The following is a 19981-nucleotide window of genomic DNA, read 5'->3' on the forward strand; positions in this document are numbered from 1 at the left end:
ACCCAGATTCCAATGTAAAGAAATTATCCTAAGGATTTACTCAAGGAAATGCTGCAAAATTTAGTTGCAGGAATGTTAATCACAGGATTTATGCTTATAGTGGTGGGAAAACTCTAAGCAACCTTAATGGGCACCCAACGTCCAACTGTAGGGAAAGAGTTAAATAAATCATGCTATATCCATACAATGAAATACCCCTGTTGCCACCAGAAATAATATTACAGTCTTGGGTAAAGATGACAGCTTGAGCAAATACATTTTACTTTCACTCTCTCTCAAAACTCACTCAGAAAGATACTGAAAAGATTGTTTTTTAAGAATAAATCTAGAAGAATAAAAAAACAAAGGGGAAAACAACCACAGCCACAAAATTTTAAAAGCTGGAGAGCGGGTGGCCCAGTAGTAACTAACTGAACAGACTATAAGATGGAATCCTGAGTCAGTTGCCAGGAAAACTAGGAAACAACCTGATTTTAACACCAACCCCTCCAAAAGGCTTAGAAATTGGTGGCATCAGGTAGAGAAAAGAGGGGTGAAAACAGACATCCAAATAGGAAGCCTGGGTTGAAAGAGTTAAGAAGCAGCTAAGCACCCTAAACCCTCCTCTCCCATCAAGCAACTAGTGGGCTTCCCTCGCCCCACCCTGGCATTAGACTGGAAGTGTACTCTCTGGGGAGTGAAACCGAGGATCTCTAGACTATAGAGAGTGTGGGTGGTCTTGTCAATCAGGAGCATTAAATAAGCATTAACAGCTAACAATCCCCACCGCCACCACTTCCCAGAAGGCTGCCACCAAGGCCTACAGCCTCTAGAGAACAGACCTGAGAGAGGCCTACACTTAGTAGTACTGGAGGTTCCACAACCAAACAGCCAAGTCAGATCATCTTATACTACAGTTTCAGTTTATTTTAGTAAAGGAAAAAAAAAATCTCCTTTTTTTTAAAAAAAAAAAAAAAAAGCCCAAAGGTCAATAAAAAAAAAAAAAACAAATACAGCAAGGTGCCAGGACACAAGATAATATACAAAAATCAATTGTATGTTACACTAGCAATGAACAATCTGAAAATAAGGCAAATCCATTTAAAATAGCATCAAAAAGTACAAACTACTTAGGAATGAATTTAACCAAATACATGCAAAACTTGTACACTGCAAATTATAAAACACTGCTAAAAGAATTAAAGAAAATCTAAATAAATGGAAAGACAGCTTATGTTGATAGATTGGAAGACAATATTGCCAAAATGACAGTATTTTCAAGCTGATTTAAGATTCAAAACAATGTCTACCAAAATCCCAATGCCTTTTCTGCAGAAATTGACAAGCTGATCCTAAAATTTATGTGGAAATACAAGGGACCCAGAATAGCCAAAACAATCTTGAAATAGAAGGACAAAGTTGGAACACTCACACTTAACCAATTTCAAAACTTACTTCAAACTTACAGTAATCAAGAGAGCATAGAACTGGTGCAAGGACAGACATATAGGTCAATGGAAGAGAACTGAAGGCATAGAAATAAACTCATACATTTCAAGAAAGAAAAAACAGTCTTTTCAACAAATGTTGGAACAACTACATATCAACATGTAAAAAGAATGAAATTGGATTCCTATCTCACACCATGAAAACTAACTCAAAACAGATTACAGATCTAAACATAAGAGCTAGAACTATTAAACACTTCAGAGAAATCATAGGAGTAAATCTTCATGACCCTGCATTAGCTAATGATTTCTTAGATGTGACACCAGAAGCACAAGCGACAAAAGAAAAAAGAAACTGGACATGACCAAAATTTTAAAATTTTGTATTTCAAAGGACACCTTCAAGATAACCCACAGGATGAGAGAAAATATTTGCAAATCATGTACATAAGGGACTTACATCTAAAATACATAAAGAACTTTTAAAATTCAACACTAACAAGGTAAAAACCCAGTTAAAAATGGGCAAAAGATTTAAACAGACATTTCCCAAAGATACACCAACGTCCAATAAGCAGAAGAAATGACAATCAACATCATTAGTCATTAGTAAAATGCAAATCAAGACCACAAAGAGATACTACCTCTTACTCACTAGGATAGTTATAATCAGAAACACAAAAAAGAAAATTGTTGGCAAGGATGCAGAGAAGTTGGAATTCTCATACCTCAGCAGGAAACATAAAATGTGAGCCAATTTGGAAAATAGTTTGGCAGTTCCTTAAAAAATTAAACACGGAGTTACCATGTGACCCAGCAACTCTGTGTATCATATGAAAACAAAGGTTCACATAAAAACCTGTACACAAATTTCATAATAGCATTATTCCTAACAGCCAAAAAGCAAAACAATCTAAATGTTCAACTAATGAATAAGTAAACAAAATGTGCTACAGCCACGACGGAATATTACTGAGCAATAAAAAGGAATGAAGAATTGATGCATGTTACAATATGGATGAACTCGAAAACATTAAGTTTTCGAAGCCAGAAACAAAAGGGCACACTGTGTATGATTCTATTTATACGAAATATTCAGAATAGGCAAATCTATAGTGACAGAAAGTAGATTAGTGGTTGTCAAGGACTGGGAGGAAAGTGGAGACTAACAGCTAAAGGGTATAGTTTGAAGATGATGAAAATGTTCTGGAATTAGACATTGGTAATAGTTGCACAATTTTGTGAATATACTAAACACTAAATTGTACAAATTAAAAGGGGAGAAAAATTCTGCCAAGGCAGACATTACAGCAATAAGAACACCGTACGTCATTATTGGGTATTCAATCAATTACTAAAATTATTACTAAATGGAAAGGATACTCATATATATACACACAAATAGGTATACCTATATGTATGTGTACATCATATTTACATACATATATATGTATATATACATATGTGTGTACATATATATGTGTGTGTGTATATACACACACACACACACACACACATATACATACACTTTTTTTTTTTTTTGAGATGCAGTCTCACTCTGTTGCCCAGGCTGGAGTGCAGAGTGCAATGGCACAACCTCCCAGGTTCAGCCTCCCAAGTAGCTGAGATTACAGGCGTGTGCCACCACGTCCAGCTAATATTTGTATTTTTAGTGGAGATGGGTTTCACCATGTTGGCCAAGCTGGTCTCAAACTCCTGACCTCAAGTGATCCTCCTGCCTCAGCCTCCCAAAGCGCTGGGAATACAAGCATAAGCCACTGCACTCGGTCAATATTATATTATTTTATAGACCACCAGAGTATGTACTTTTTCAATTTGGTTTCCTTACTAAGATTGTGGTTTAGATAATATTGTCTGGTACTATTTACTTGTGTTTTAACAACAAAACCTTTTGGAGAGCTCATAAATCATAATATTGAATAAGGTTCTGATTTATTTTAAACATCGAAGCAATTTCTGTGCTGTTGCAATACCTGAGACACCCTAACATATCCCAGGCAGACTTATAATAAAAAAATAAAAATAATAAAAAAAAAACACTGTACATAACACCAGTTCTAAACATACACTATACATATTCATTCTACCACCCAAGAAAACCACTTGATATGTAATATTGTTGCAAATTTTAGAGTATACCTCCCTAGAACTGTTTCTATTTTTCTATATATACTTTCATATATACTTATGTATTTTATAGAATCAAATAATTCTGGACTTCCTATTTTGAAAACAAGTTTTTCTTTTTTTTTTTCTTTTTTCACCTCCACGCACTAATTAGGCAGAATAATCAAGAGACTGTATCCTGGACTCAAACGAAGAGTGTTTCAGTACAGTAACTGCCAAGTACTACTTGGAAGTTGAATGAGATGATGCTATGTCTTAGTCAAGGAAGCAGCTTGGACTTAATTTTTCTTTCTTTTATAAATATGTTGATGTAGTCCACTAGAGTAATCTATCATTTCTTGTTTTATTTTTCATCTTTATAAAAGTTAAACAAAGTTAAGCTATGTGACCTGAACCCCAGGAAAAGATCTAAAATAACTTATGGACTAGCTCTTTTGTAACCTATTGGCAGATTCTGTAATTTCTTACTAATACAATTAAGTCAAGTATTATATTTTTAAAATAGGTAAATAAAAGGAACTGCTTCTCAGGGCAGAACTGAAAATTATCAATACAAGTAATATTTTTACTTACTGTAAGTTGACCTGCTACCCCAAAATCTGCAAGTTTTGCGTGTCCTTCTGTATTTAGCAAAATATTTCCTGCCTTGATATCTCGGTGTATTTTTCTCATAAAATGAAGGTATTCAAGTCCCTTAAGAGTCGATTGTAACACTGTAGCTATTTCATCTTCTGTTAACTGAAAAAAGAGTAAGAGTTCAAATTCTATAAGTTTACATCAGCACATTAGAAAAGAAAAATTCAGATCCAAACACCTTTCTTTAATAGAAACAGATCTTATTCGACCTGTGAACAGCATTTGACTGCTTATACCATAGATACACTGACCACTCCCAAAGCTCTATTTCCATACCAGATCTCCCCTCACTCAGATTTATGTATCTGCCTACACAACATCTCCAATTAGAATACCTAGCCAGCATCATAAGCATAACATGTCGAAATCAAATTCTGTGTCTACCACCTTAACCCTCTCCCTCGATCCATCCAACCTACTCTACTTCTCCCACAGTCCTCTCTCTCTCAGCAAAAGGAAACTTTATTCTTTCAGTTGCTCTGGTCAAAAACCTTGAAGTCATCCTTGACTTTTCTCTATCTTCGAAATACTGTATATCCAAATACACCCTCTGTAATCACCATGGTCCAAGTCACCATCATGTCCTGCCTGCACTATTCTCATGATCTCCTGACTGGTTTCTTTGCTTTTGCTCTTGACACTCTAAGATGTATGTTCCACACAGAAGCTATAATTAAAATGTAAGCCAGAGTCAAAACCTACCAATGTCTTCCTAACTCACTTAAAATAAAAGTCAGTCCTTACCAAGGCTTTACATGATCTGGCTCCCAGCTACCTCTTTAACTTCATCTTCTACCACTTTCTACCTTGCTCAATCTATTTCAACAAGGGCTTGCTTCCTTGCTGTTCCTCAAACACTCTAAGCACACTCCCCTTTCTGGGCCTTTTCAACTGCCTATTCTCTTCATCCTGATGTCTATCCAATTTGCTTCCTCAGTTTGCAATCTGCCCAAATATCACCACCTCAGAAAATGGACAGGACTTTCTTACTCCATTTCTAGCTCATTCTCTATTCCCTTAAATTTCCTTGTCACTGCAGTATACTGCCATCTGACATATTACCCATTATTTATCTATTTATGTGATGTCTTCCCTGCTGGAAACACAAGCTTCTAAAAATGTCTGATTTGTTTACTTTTGTTTCCCTAATACCAATAAAGCCACCTGGCACATAGTAGGCACTGAAAAAAATATCTGTTGAATGATGATAAATAAATGAAAGTTAGAATGCTAGAAACTACTATAGAATGTCTCATCTGTCCAATATAGACTTTCTGCAGACCCAACACCCGTCCTAAACAAACTCAATCTATCACCAAACTGTTACACAGTTCCCCTTCTGACGAACAACTCACGCGTGAAAAGGAGTGTGCTCTGGTGCAAAAACTGTAGGATTTGGGATTGGGAAGATGTAGCCTTTACTCCTAGCTCTACTTTCATGTGACTTAAGCAAGTTACTGACGTTCTCTTAGCCTGTTTCCCAATCTATAAAATAGGAATATAACTTTTCTTTAAGAGTGTCATGAAAATCAATTAATATAAGGTGTCATAATTTAACACCTATGATATTATCAATCAGTATTTAATAAGCACCATATACTATGCTAATAATATGAAACACAGCCAAGCACAGTGGCACATGCCTGTAATCTCAGCACTTTGGGAGGCCGAGGCAGACAGATCACTTGAGGCCAGGAGTTCAAGACTAGCCTGGCCAACATGACGAAACCCTATCTCTACTAAAAAGACAAAAATTAGCTGGGAGTGGTGGCAGGCGCCTGTAATCCAGCTACTCAGGAGGCTGAAGCAGGAGAATCGCTTGAACCTGGGAGGTGGAGGTTGTAGTGAGCTGAGATCGTGTGCACTCCAGCCTGAGTGACACGGCCAGACTCTTTCTCAAAAATATATAAATAAATAAATAAAGGCTAACTGTTACTAAGTGTTTAATCTATGCTAAGCACTATGTTTGTAATCTCATTTCATCCTTATAACAACTAAATGAGGTGGAAGAACTATTATTATCATCATCATTTTATACATAATGAAGCTGAGGCACAGACAAGTCAAGTCATTTATGCCAAAGGTCACAGAGAAATGATAAAGCTTTCACTAAAGTCCAGGCAAACACTATTGGCAAGGTAGTAGGCTAGAGTCTGGGGTACCTTCTGTAGTGGAAGAGAACAAAGCTCATGACTTGACTTACCACCTCTTTATTCTAACCAGCTAAGCTAATCAGTTAAAGTAGTACTGCCTAATAGAAATATAATGGGAACCACAAATTAATTTTTCATTTTTTAGTAGCCACACTGAAAAAGGAAACAAGCAGGCGTAGTGGCTGGTGCTGTAATCCCAGCTACTCAGGAGGCCGAGGCACAGTAGTTCCAACATACAGTGACCTATGATCACACCACTGCACTCCAGCCTGGGCAACAGAGCAAGACTCTATCTTTAAAAAAAACAAAAAAAGAAGAAGAAGAAAGAATTAATTTTGATAATCTGCTTTACTTAACCATATTTATCCAAAATATTATCACTCCACCATGTCATCAATATGAAAAAAATTAAAGACTTTTGTTTACAATATTTTTGGCAATAATTCTTCAAACTCTGGTGTATATATTTACAGCATATCTCAGTTCAGACTAGCCATATTTTAAGTCCTTAATAACCACATGTGGCTAGTGGATATCATGGTGGACAGGGCAAAGTTATAATATCTGGCAAAATAACGTGTAGTAATTAAAAATCAGCACTTAGGCTGGGCACAGTGGCTCATGCCTATAATCCTAGCACTTTGGGAGGCCGAGGCAGGCAGATCACGAGGTCAGGTGATCAAGACCATCCTGGCTAACACGGTGAAACCCCGTCTCTACTAAAAATACACAAAAAATTAGCCAGGCATGGTGGTGGGTACCTGTACTCGGGAGTACAGTTACTCGGGAGGCTGAGGCAGGAGAATGGCATGAACCCGGGAGGCACAGCCTGCATTGAGCCGAGATCACACCACTGCACTCCAGCCTGGGCAACAGAGTGAGGAGATTCCGTCTCAAAAAAAAAAAAAAAAAGCACTTAGAAATTAAGTTAAAATTTACTTAAATATAATAACCTACTATTACAACGGTAAAAAAAACAACTAAAAGTGCCATCAAAATTAACTTTGGACTGGTTTAAAATACCTGAAATAAATTGACTTAATGCTGCATATAAGAAGCCCTGAAGTCCAATGTTTAATTCAATAAATTAGTCCAGTTTTAGAACTTCTTTACATATATCTTATGTTAGGATATTATTCCTAAAGAACTTGCTATTTGATTAAGCAAACACACTAATTCTGAATAATGTAAATTCAGAAGATAGTATATGAATAATCCAAAAGTTATAACTCAGTTTTAAAACACCCTTACCTTATAATTTATGTAGCACCTCACAATTTACAAAGTACTTTTACATACTTAATTTTCCCAACTTTGCAAATATGTAACATAGGTATTATTATTATTAGTTTTCTTATTAAGACAAACTAAAGGCTAAGATTTTTCCTGCTTCTTCTCTTATCCACACACAATGTACACAGAGGTCAGAGTTATCTTTTTTATTTTTTGAAACAGAGTCTTGCTCTGCTGCCCAGGCTGCAGTGCAGTGGCGCAATCACAGCTCACAGCAGCTTTAACCTCCTGGACTCAAGCAATCCTCCCACTTCAACCCCCAACACACCCCAAAAGTTAGCTGGGACTACAGGCGCATGACACCACACCTGACTAATATTTTTTTTCTTTTTTCTTTTGTAGAGACGAGGTCTCACTATGTTGCCCAGGCTGGTCTTGAACTCCTAGGCTGAAGCAATCCTCCGCCTCAGCCTCCCCAAGTGCTGGGATTACAGGCATGAGGTACCACACCCAGCCTCAGAGTTATCTTTCCAAAACATACATCAGATGGCTCACTCACTTGCTTAGAATCCAGCAATGGTTTCCTATCATACCTGGGATAAAATTCAAACTCATTCCCATGACCTACAATATCCGGTACAATCTAGCCCTGCCCACCTGTCAAACCCCATCTCCTACAGCTTCTCCTTTGCCTATTCCCTTCTAGTCACGGTAGCCCTTCTATCATTCAGACATGCCAAACTCATTCTGGCCTTAAGGTCTTTGCACTGGTTACTGCCCACCTACAATGTTCCTTCAGGACGCTTAGCTCCTTTTTGTCATTTGAGTCTTCCTGTAAATGTCACCACTTCTGAGTGACCTTCCTCAACTACTCTAAAAATAGCCCACCAGTCTCCACAACTTTACCATCACTTCATCCTCATTCATTTTCTTCATAGTATATATCATTATTATATCTTTTCTATTAATAGTTACCATTAATTTGCTTTTGTTGCCCTATTCCAAAGTGCACTATCATGACAGCAGAGTTTTATTTACTATTAGATTCCTCAGGCCTAAAGCAGTGTTCAAGAAATATTTACTGAATGAATACATAAAGAGATTAAGTAACTGAACCAGAACTAGAACCCATGACTCTTAGGTCTTATAATGGCAACCACAGTAACAGCAAATAATCTTTCATAAGGGGATTATTCTCTGATTAACCGGAAACAGAGGAAGTTAATCTGTGAACATGCTAGGTAGAAGCAGAAACCCAAATCCAAATCCAAATTTAAACATTTAGAATTCATTCTATAACCAAGATTTAACAGTCACTTTTTTCCCAGTAAGAAATAACCAAAGCATGCTAAAAATCACTGGACTAAATTGGTGTCAAAACCACCACATTGCCAGGCATGGGGGGCCACACCTGTAATCCCAGCACTTTGGGAGGCTGAGGTGGGAAAATTGCTTGAGGCCAGGAGCTCGAAACCAGCTTGGGCAACATAGTGAGACCCTGTCTCTACCAAAAAAAAAAAAATTAAAAAACAAAACAAAACATGAGCCTGGCATGATGGTATAAGTCTGCAGTCCCAGCTACTCAGGAGCCTGAAGTGAGAGGATCACTAAAGCCCAAGAGGTAGAGCTATGACTGTAGTGAGCTAGGACTGTGCCACTACACTCCAGTCCAGGTGACAGGGGACTCTTGTCTCTTAAAAATAAAAAGCTGTCACACTTAGGAGACATAAAAGAATAAAGACGGAAAAGAACCATGGAAAAGGGGAAATGTGACAGTTGTCTCTCTAGTAGGAGAATGCACTGAAAAAGAGGCAGAGAAAAGATGGCATAAGAAACTAGCTCAGCTGCATTGTTCTAGAAGGTAACCTACCGTTTTATTTCGTAATCGAATGATATCAGATACAGAACCAGCCCCACAGTACTCCATAACGATCCATAAGTCTGTGTTCTTAAAATAACTGCCATAGTATTTGACTACATGAGGGCTAGAGAGAGAGAGACAATACAAATTAATCAAATGGCCTTCAAACATCTCTTAATTCATGCTATTAAGTATATAAAAATTAATTCCTCATCTGGAAAGATCAATTATTCATAGTTAAGGATAAAATGGGCAACCTCCTGATAATAATGCAAAATGGTACAGCTTTTCTGGAGGGTAATAAATCACAGAAGTATAAAAAATCGGTGGCTCCTTTAACCAGCATTTCTATGTCTACAATTTACCCTCAAAAAAGAATTATAAATGTTCAAAAGCAACAGTTACCGTCATAGCACTATTGACAAAAGTAGAAATTTAGATAACATCTAAATGTTCATCCAACATTAGGGAATTTATTTAAGAACTAATGATACAGGGCCGGGTCCATGGCTCATGCCTGTAATCCCTACACCTTGGGAGGCCGAGGCGGCAGATTGCCTGAGCTCTGGAGTTCGCGACCAGCCTGGGCAAGATGGTGAAACCCCGTCTCTACTAAAATACAAAAAATTAGCCAGGCAGGGCAGCGTGCATCTGTAGTCCCAGCTACTGGGGAGGCTGAGGCAGGAAAATTGTTTGAACCCGGGAGGTGGAGGTTGCAGTGAGCCGAGATGGCGCCACTGCACTCCAGCCTAGGCGACAGAGCAAGGCTCCGTCTCAAAAAAAAGAAAGAATGATATAGCCATATAATAAAGTATCATGAATCCATGAAAAATGTCATAGAGGAGTATATGAGAAGACATCGTGTTTACAAAAACAAACAAACAAAAAAGCAGGCTACAAAACAGTAATTACTGTAAAACTCCAAAGAGATTTGGAAGAATATGTGTATCAAGGAATATTTAAGAATGATGATTTCGGCCAGGCGCGATGGCTCACGTCTGTAATCCCAGCACTTTGAGAGGCTAAGGCGGGCTGATCACGAGGTCAGGAGATTGAGACCACCCTGGCTAACACGGTGAAACCCCGTCTCTACTAAAAATACAAAAAATCAGCCAGGCATGGTGGGCGGGGCCTGTAGTCCCAGGTACTTGGGAGGCTGAGGCAGGAGAATGGTGTGAACCCCAGAGACGGAGCTTGCAGTGAGTCGAGATCACACCACTGCACTCCAGCCTGGGCAACAGAGTGAAGAGACTCCATCTCAAAAAAACAACAAAAAAAAGAATGATAATTTCTCCAAAGGGAAAAGTGATTTTCTTTTCATTTGAATTCTTCTAAGAAGTCATATGCACTTTGTAATAAAAACATACACATACTACAACCTATTATAAAGAAAAAATGTTCAGTATCAAACCTGGAATTTTAGGTCTCAAACTGGAAGAGAGACACCTAACAAGAAATTTCAGAGAAAAATCAAATATCCTATTAAAATAAAATAATGTGCCCTCTGAGAACTGCCAGCTTTAACTGGCTAGATGGTTATCATGGCCAAATAAAGTTTCATAACAACTGATGCTAAAACCAAATTGACTTCATTAACTCGGAACTCAGAATTTCCTCTTCAAACCTTGGGAAATATGCCAGTGACAAGGACAGCAAAACATACACACACAAACATTAAATATTAATGAAAAAAGTGACTAAGGTAAATATCAACACATTTACTCTCCCTGTAATACAGTTCTGACAGGAGTTAAATACTGCAGGCCATTACTATCAAGTATTTACTACTGAAATATGTTCTCTATAGTCTTGCATTGTTGGCTAGATTCTCCTCTATACATATGTATATGTGTGTGTGTGTGTGTGTGTGTGTGTGTGTGTATATATATATATATACACACACTTAGCCTGTCCAATTAGTCTATAAGCTCCGAGAGCACAAGGGCTCTGCTCTGTATTTCACTGTATTCCTTACAGTGCTTAGCATAGGATAGACTCTTCAAAATATCTCTTCTTTAATTAAAGACATTTCCATACTCTGTTTGGAACACAGCTCCTATACAGTCTATCGAAAGTGACTAAGTCCCAATTTGCCAAATGGAAAGAACTTCCAAAATGTATCTGAAAAAGGAGCAAATGGAAAACTGCCACCTTCATCTGGTCAATCCAATCGAGAAAAATGGGGATTTTATCTAGTAGACAATAATCACAAAAAAAGAAGGAAAAATAAAAAGGAGGGAGAGAGAAAAGAAAGGACTACATTCCCAAGTCTGTGAGACCGAAAGGCTTCTGGACTAATTTTCTGGTAGGTAGCCCCACCTAAACCCTAATGTAGAAGTTTTGCAAACAGGGGGTACTAAGTTGATCTGCTGACCAAAAAGCCTTCAGAAGAATGAATGCAGCTTCAACTGAGAGAATTTCTCACCCATCTTCCACTAATTAGAACTGGCATTGCCCCATAACTTTGTGTTTGTCTCTAATCTAAATAGTGCTGGGGAAGCCTGCTCTATCAGTGACCAATCCGTGTTGTCATGGAATTTCAGAGCAAACCACGTGGTTTTCTGTGGTCGTCTTTTGGTCTGACTTCCTGCTTACAACATTTGACAAATCTTAGTTCCTCAAAAATAAATACTTAAGTACTCTCAGCTAGAATAATTTTTTTTAATGTGAAGGAACAGACAGTAGTATATACATAACTACTCTTTTTTTTTTTTTATAGATTTACCTGATATTCTAAGGTTTCTAGAACTAAAAAACATTTGAATTATCTGTTCTTAGCTATCTCTGCAGAAATGTTTTCTCAATAGGAAGTAAAAAAGATCATTATCACAAAAAAAAAAAAAAAAAACAAGCACCACCTTCTGCCTCTTCTTCCTAGTGTCTAAAAGGGCTCACTGAAAAAAAGAAAAAAAACAGGCCCGGTGGCTCACTCCTGTAATCCCAGTACTTTGGGATATGGCCAAGGCAAGCGGATCATTTACGGTCAGGAGTTTGAGACCAGCCTGACCAATATGGTGAAACTCTGTCTCTACCAAAAATACAAAATTAGCTGGGCGTAGTGGCACATGCCTGTAGTCCCTGCTACTCGGGAAGCTGAGGCACAAGAATCGCTTGAACCTGGGAGGTGGAGGTTGTAGTGAGCCGAGATTGCGCCACTGCACCCCAGCCTGGGTGACAGAGTGAGACTTCGTCTCGAAAAAAAAAAAAAAAAAAAAAAAAAACCTGAAAAAAAAAACAAAAAAACAAACGCCATGCATAAAAATTATGGAAGTTTAACTACAAAAACAACCATTCCATTTTCATCATGTTTTTTTCCGAAAAGAAAATGCAGTGATTCCATCGAATTCTCCCTTCTGCAAAATATCTAAGTAAATGTGTCTCTAGGTGTCAAACTCTAAACAATCACAGCAAATTCAAAACCACATTCTCCCCAAAGGAAGCCCACAGGCCTTTACCTGTCACATTGCTGCATTATAGAGATTTCTTTGATTATCTCCTGCAGGTCTGATTCCACAGGAACTTGCTTAATAGCAACAATCTGACCTGTCTCTTTATGAATAGCTTTGTATACGCTGCCATAGGACCTATACATTTGGGAGAAGAAGAACATTTATAAAGTCAAAGCAAGCCAAGATATAAGAAGTGGTAAAACACAAGCAACTGATAGTTCTAACATATATCCCTAAGTGCCTAATACATATATACTTGCAAAACTAATATAGCTGAAATATTTTGGGGGAAAAAACTGTCAAGAGAACTACAAGAAAATGGCATCTTGAAAGCTTCACATTCAAAACTGTAAAGAATGTATTATTATGGGATGGTAATATAGTGGCTGCCATGAACTTCACGCCTGCTATCTGCTAGAGACAGTACACCACCTCAATTCATTCTTATAAAAAATGAAGATGAGATGATTATCCCTATTTTACAGGTAAATGTTAAAAGGTTCAAAGGAGTTTATGATTTGCCCAAAGTCACATAAGTTATCAGTCCAGGATTTGAAACCAGTTGTGCTTTCAGTCCAGTATTTGGACCCAGGTGTGTCTGAAAACAAAGCTTACATTCTCTTCACATCTATACTGGGGTACGATATGGAAGTGGCAGTCTTTGTTTTATTGCATTCACTCTAATACCACAAGATCTTTCTGTCCTTGCTCCTCTTACTTACAATAATACTTAAAATATTATGGAAACTTATTAAAATCTAAGCCTGTTTAATGTTAGTATCAAGTAAACACAGCACACATACTCTTTGCTTCCTACTCCATCTTCCCTTAACAGCTTAATATCAAAATAAAGTTTATGTATCTAGTCAATCTGGAGGCTACAAGGCCACTACATTTTGAAAGTAAAGATGCTGAATTTGAGTCCTACCAACACTAAATTTAGCTATCATTCACAAACACCTTATTAACCTTGTTGTACCTGAATTTTCTCATCTGTAAAATGACAATAATACAAACTACCTTACAAGATGTGATGGTATCTCATTGGTGATGGTCAAATGAGATACCATCATCACTTTATATAGATAACATTTTCATTGGAATCCTGGGCAGCTGTCAGTGAAATAATACTGAGTAAACTGTCTTTCATATTTCCCAACACACCTGTATCTTCACACTGTCTTGGTGGAAAAAAAAAAAATCAAAATAACAGTGCCACCTACTATGTCAAAGTAGAATACTCTAACTGCCAAACAGATGCTCATGAACTGTTTCAATGTGAAAGTAACATAAAACTTTTTAAGTCTATGCAGAGCACATAAAAAAATTTCCATTCCATTAGAAGCTGTCATATTTGCACAACTAGCATAATGATCCTTAAATATGACACCAAGTAATTTTTGCCAGAGAGAGCCAACTGTTGAGCATGTGTGAACGACTCAACCACTGTCTCTTCTTCCTTGCTAAAATAACCTAATTTGTTACAGTGATGTGCTTGATCCCAGGAGATATACCATGGTAGTCCAAGCCACTCACAGAATTCCTATTCCCTTCTGCCAGTGACTGAACTAGTGGCAAATATGTCACTCAGTTCTGGCCACTGAAACTTGAAGATAATTCTGCTGAAGGGTTTCTGGGAAAGACTTTCTTCCCTGGTAGGAAACAAGCACACAAGAAGGTCCAATTTCCACCTGCCACTTCCCTTCCTACTTTGGTTACTGCCATGTGAGGAATGACGCTTAAAACTAATGTAGCCATTTGAGACTATGAGAAATACCCAGATGTCAAACCATTGTCAAGCCAATTAACCGCTTCTCGAATCTCACACTCCCAGATGTATTATTTAGTTCTTAGTGTCTTTATTGCTTAGCCACTGTTTGTTGGGTATTGTTACTTCCATCCAAAGGCAATTAGCTCCTGTATGTCTGAAACTGTATTTATTTCACCTGCACTCTAGAATGATAGTTTGGTTGGATACCAGATTGACAACGGCTTTCCCACAGCACTGTTGTTGCAGTGTTCCAACGTCGATTGTGGCTGAGAAGTCTGCTTTCATCAGACTATCATTTTCCATGCGTAATCTCCCCATAGCTTTTAAGGTTTCCTTTGTCCTTAACAGTCTACTATTGTACTGTAATATAACTAGGAGTTGATCTGGCACTTCATAAGCTTCTTCAATCTGAGGGCTCATGTCTTTCCTCAAGAGCAAAAAACTCTCAGCATTATTCTTTGATTATTTCCTCTATCACTTCTAGGATCTTCTTCTAGAATTCCTACCAAAACTGTATCAGACCTCCTCAATCTATGTTGTCTTCCTGGTTTCCAACACTGTATTTCTCCGTTCTGCATGTTGTGATGAGTCTCATTTCTATCTTTCAATTCACAAATTCTCCTTTCAGTTTGTCTAGTTTACTGTTTATCCAATTTATTGGGTTTTTAAAACTTCAATTGTTGTAGTTTTCATTGTCCAGATTCCCAACTTTTTATCTGCCTTTGGGCAAATGTGTTAATAATCATGTTAATAATCTGATGCTCTTTAAAAATGTTATCTCCTCCTTGATCTTTTTGAAAATTGTAATCATAATAAATCCTTTTTGAGATTGCTCCATTATTTCTTTTTCCTTCAGTGTGAATTCTCCCATTCTGCTGATTATCTCATGGCAGATTTCCTTGCATGGATTTCATTTTATCTTGAATGATTTTCCTCGATACCACACTCACTGTCAGATGATTCCATGGTTTTCTCAGTACAGTCGTCTGGGATATACAACTTAAACCAGGTCTTACATTCAGAGTTTGGGGTTTTTGCCCTTCAAGATACCATACTTAAATACAATCCAGGCTCAGTTCCTATTATCGAACCAGTACATCTACTTTTTCCCCAGGCCACAGGCAAATGACACTTTCTGGTGGTAGTCAGGCAAATTTATTTCAGCTTTAGTTCATAGATAAAAAGCTGAGTTCCAGCCCCCAACTTCATGCAGGAAGCTCAAATGCAATCTCCTGACAAGGATAAGGCATGCTTTAGTCTCCACTGATTAGATTTCTTTCCTATCCCTTGTCCATAGCTGTCTATATATCTTTATATTTAAAATAATTTTTACTCATTATTCTTATGTATTAGAAAGTTCTCTGCATACACTCACTCAGCAATCTTGACCAGAATACTTTCCGTACCTCCCTAAGCATCCTGATAGCAAGGAAAACTCTGATAGCTCATATGAAATTAAGATTCCTGATTCCATATACTGCATTTACAGTAATCTGAAGGGGGGGAGGGGTTAGAAGATTTCAGCAATCATATAAGCAAGTCCCTTAAAACTTGATTCACTACAACAAAATGAGATGATTCAATGAATTACAACTGACAGCAGAGAATGGAGAAGCACGTGTTTTACATAAGCCATCCAAGGCAGGGATCTATGTAGAAAAATGTAGAAATACTACAGTATCTGAGGCCAAATTAACCAGGTACAAGTCTTAACGATAGCACTCATTTTTTCTGAAACCATGGGCAAGATGCTTTTGTTATCATTCTATGATAAAAACTTAAATGAGTCAATGTGTACAACTTTAACCAGAAGAAAAAAGGTGCTAGGCTCCACTTGAAAACACTTCCCAAGTGCTCTCCACTCATCCCGGTCTGGAGCTTTGGCTCTACTCTGCCGCAGATCCATATGACCCTCATAACACAGAATGATATTGCAGCTTCCAGAACCCAACGGTTTTTTTAGCCAAAGCTCACTTCACAAGATACAAGTCAGTGAGAATTCACAAACCATTCATTCTCCAGAACAATTTAAGAATAGCATTGGCCAGGCATCAATCACATCTGTAATTCCAGCACTTTGGGAGGCTGAGGCGGGCAGATCACGAGATCAGGAAATCAAGACCATCCTGGCCAACATGGTGAAACTCCGTCTCTACTAAAATACAAAACATTAGCCGGGTGTGGTGGCGTGTGCCTGTAGTCCCAGCTACTCAGGAGGCTGAGGCAGGGAAATTGCTTGAACCTGGGAGGCAGAGGTTGCAGTGAGCCAAGATTGTGATATTGCACTCCAGCCTGGTGACAGAGCAAGACTTCATCTCAAAAAACAACAACAACAACAACAAAAAAGCATCGCATCACATGTTTGGAAAAAAAGTACAGTGAAGGTCTTCCTTCAAAATATTTCTAGTTAAATGAGGCTTGCTTAGGTTCATTCAGTCAGAATAACAGAAATCCAAGAAATACCAGAAATCTGTTATTATTTAGAAGAACAATAAGGTGATAGTACAGGAAGAAAGATCTGAAGCTTTGTTTTCTCCCTGGTGATATCTTCATAGGGAAATGTCCACATTCCTTGCAGAAGACATCCACAGATCTAAAACGCAATTTGTCCAGGTGCAATGGCTCACATCTGTAATCCTAGCATTTTGGGAGGCTGAGGCAGGAGGATCACTTAAGGTCAAGAGTTCGAGACCAGCCTGGGCAACATATTGAGACCCCATCTCTACAAAAATAAAAAATAAATAAATAAAATACAATTTAAAAAATCATAATTAGCTTATTTTTTGTTTACATTATATTCCTGACATATTTTCTGTCTATAGTCTTCCTTTGACATTCCACAAACTCAATCAGCTCAAACAGAGCTACCTATAAGAACACCTAAAAATACTTTAAGACTTGACATGATGAGATCTCAAAAATGCTTCAGTTGATACATTTAAAACAGAATAGCAATAGTTGCCACTTACTGAACATTTATTATTGTGACAAGCACTATACTTTACCCTAATTACCTCAGGTAATAACATAACTCTATGAATCGATATATCATTATCCCAACTTTACAGATGAGGATTGTGAGCCTCCAAAATAGTAAGCAATTTGCTCAAGCCTACTTGTCTACTACGACCAATAAACAGTAGAGCAAGGATGTTAACCCAAGTCTGCCTCACATTATAGTAATAAGAGCAAACTGCATTAGAAATGAGAGAAATAAGTTAGTTGCAGAGTCAATTATGCCTATCAGTCTTGACCTTATTCTCAGTATAACTTATGAGCATTGTTAGATTAAAGGTCATGGCCTCGCTGCCTTAGGGAAAATAGCAAGGATGGGAAGCTGAAGCTGAAAATGGCTGGCAACAGATGTAGAGGGACTGTCATTTCCCCATACCTTTAATGATGCCAGTCAACTGGCAGTCTTCAGATTCATCTTGGACTTGTCTTCTCACAGCACAGCTGGTGTGTCATCTTTTACTTCCCTTCTCTGCTTATTTCTTGCTGGATTCCAAAGAGTATTTTTCCAACTTACAAAAAGACGATGACTAATGTTTTTTACAAGGAGGTAAATCATGAAAAACCATTTCATGTAATCCAGGATTGGGTTTAACATTGTAAATCTGTCTCCTAACATAAAAAATACTAAACCCAAAAAATGATCTAATGACATAAAGGAAATGATTTTAAAGAGCATACAGTCTTCAGTCAGTAGTTGTTTTTACAAGTTAGTATGTCAGGTCTTCCCTTGAACCAGAAATACTCCCAGGGGATTAAAAATACAGACACACACACGCATAACCTGTCTCTGAAAGACACACAAGAAGTCACTACCCTCAGAGATTCTGGGTGGCTGAGAGACAAAGAGAGGTAGGAGGCAGTTTTGCTTTTTTTTCTTTATTGTATGCATTTCAATTTTTTTTAAATTTTGAATAATATGATTGTATCACCTAATCAAAAATCAACAAGAAAAACTTAAGAAATTATGTCCTTAACATTTTAATTTCCTGGTCATTACAGGGGAAGGAATAAATACACAGGATTGAATTAAAAGGATATATGAAAGTATAAAAATTACATAAACTTTATTGTATCATGAAAGTCAATGATGGTCACTGCACATTACTAATATCGTTTCATCAGCATTTTATAAACGCATTAACAAATCTGTGTTTCAAGAAATCCACTGGCTCCCAACCCAGGATTGTGGATCTCCTAAGTAGCTGCAAAGGTGGTGACAGTGCTTGATTTACTATATTTCACAAAGGTACAAATATTAAAATACTAAATTCCATTGATTTTCATTGAAACAGTTATTGCAAACCAATCAGAAATTATGAACAGCAAATTTTAAAATTTCTTACAGAATTATAATCTAATTAGTGCTATCCGTTAAGTAGATAAAACCATACAAACCACAGATTCTACAAAAGAGAAAACAATAGATATTCTTCGTGTTAAAAAGACCAGGAATCACTAAATCTGTCTATAATAGTGATTGGAGTAAAGTGAAGAAGAACATCACAAGCTGTAAATTTACCTTCCAACCCACCTAGAGCAATGCTGAAAGGTTCATATCCTTCTGCTTCTTCTGAGGCAGGAAAAAGACTGGGACCCAATGGCCTACCCACAGTTTATTTACACTCACCCTTCTCCAAGTTTCTCTAAGACATCAAATACTTCTTCTGGTTGTTTGGTTAAACTATCTTCATCCAACTTTTTCAGCTGCCTGTGAATGAAGAAATATAAACACAAAATACGTTTTATTTGCTAGCAACTAGAACATAAATACATCATTTATTTTATGATTAGCATCCCAGGAACTTCTCTATACAGTCTTTACTAGTTAAGACTTTTTTAAGAAACAGGGTGCCACTGTCGTCCAGCCTGGGGTGCAGTGGTGCATAGCTCACCGTAACCACAAATTCCTGGGCTCAAGCAATCCTCCTGCCTCAGCCTCCCAAGTAGCCGGGACTACAGGCTCCTGCCACTACGCCTGGCTAATTTTTTTTCTTTTTTGGAGAAATGGAGTCTCGCTATTATGCCTACGCTGGTCTCAAACTCCTGGAGTCAGGCAAGACCTGAGTCAGGTCTCACCTCAGCCTCCCAAACCACTAGGATTACAGGCATGAACCACCCCATCTGGCCTATGGAAAGATGACACTTGCTCTGGGTCACTCTGATAAGCAAGCACATGGAGGGATGCCAAGAGTCAATCTTCAGTTCAAGTTGTATAAAGAATTTTCTAACAATTGCCAGGCACAGTGGCTCATGCCTGTAATCCCAGCACTTTGGGAGGCTAAGGCGGG

The 19981-nt window shown here is 37.8% G+C and overlaps 1 protein-coding gene across 3 annotated transcripts in view; it reads right to left on the minus strand.

Annotated features, from left to right (window-relative positions):
* Positions 1–19981, minus strand: part of STK4 (serine/threonine kinase 4) — a 113314-nt gene that overhangs the window by 87628 nt on the left and 5705 nt on the right. For 2 of the 3 annotated variants that reach the window (XM_011928971.1, XM_011928972.1), the window contains exons 2-5: positions 19321–19401; positions 12914–13042; positions 9468–9582; positions 4149–4313 (exon numbers count right to left, since the gene is read on the minus strand). In XM_011928971.1, coding sequence (XP_011784361.1) covers positions 4149–4313; positions 9468–9582; positions 12914–13042; positions 19321–19401 — 490 coding nt within the window. The remainder of the gene's footprint in view (positions 1–4148; positions 4314–9467; positions 9583–12913; positions 13043–19320; positions 19402–19981) is intronic. The other variant, XM_011928973.1, reaches the window with a different exon arrangement.

Source organism: Colobus angolensis, unplaced genomic scaffold (assembly GCF_000951035.1).
Source record: "Colobus angolensis palliatus isolate OR3802 unplaced genomic scaffold, Cang.pa_1.0 Scaffold8, whole genome shotgun sequence".
Taxonomy (NCBI): domain Eukaryota; kingdom Metazoa; phylum Chordata; class Mammalia; order Primates; family Cercopithecidae; genus Colobus; species Colobus angolensis.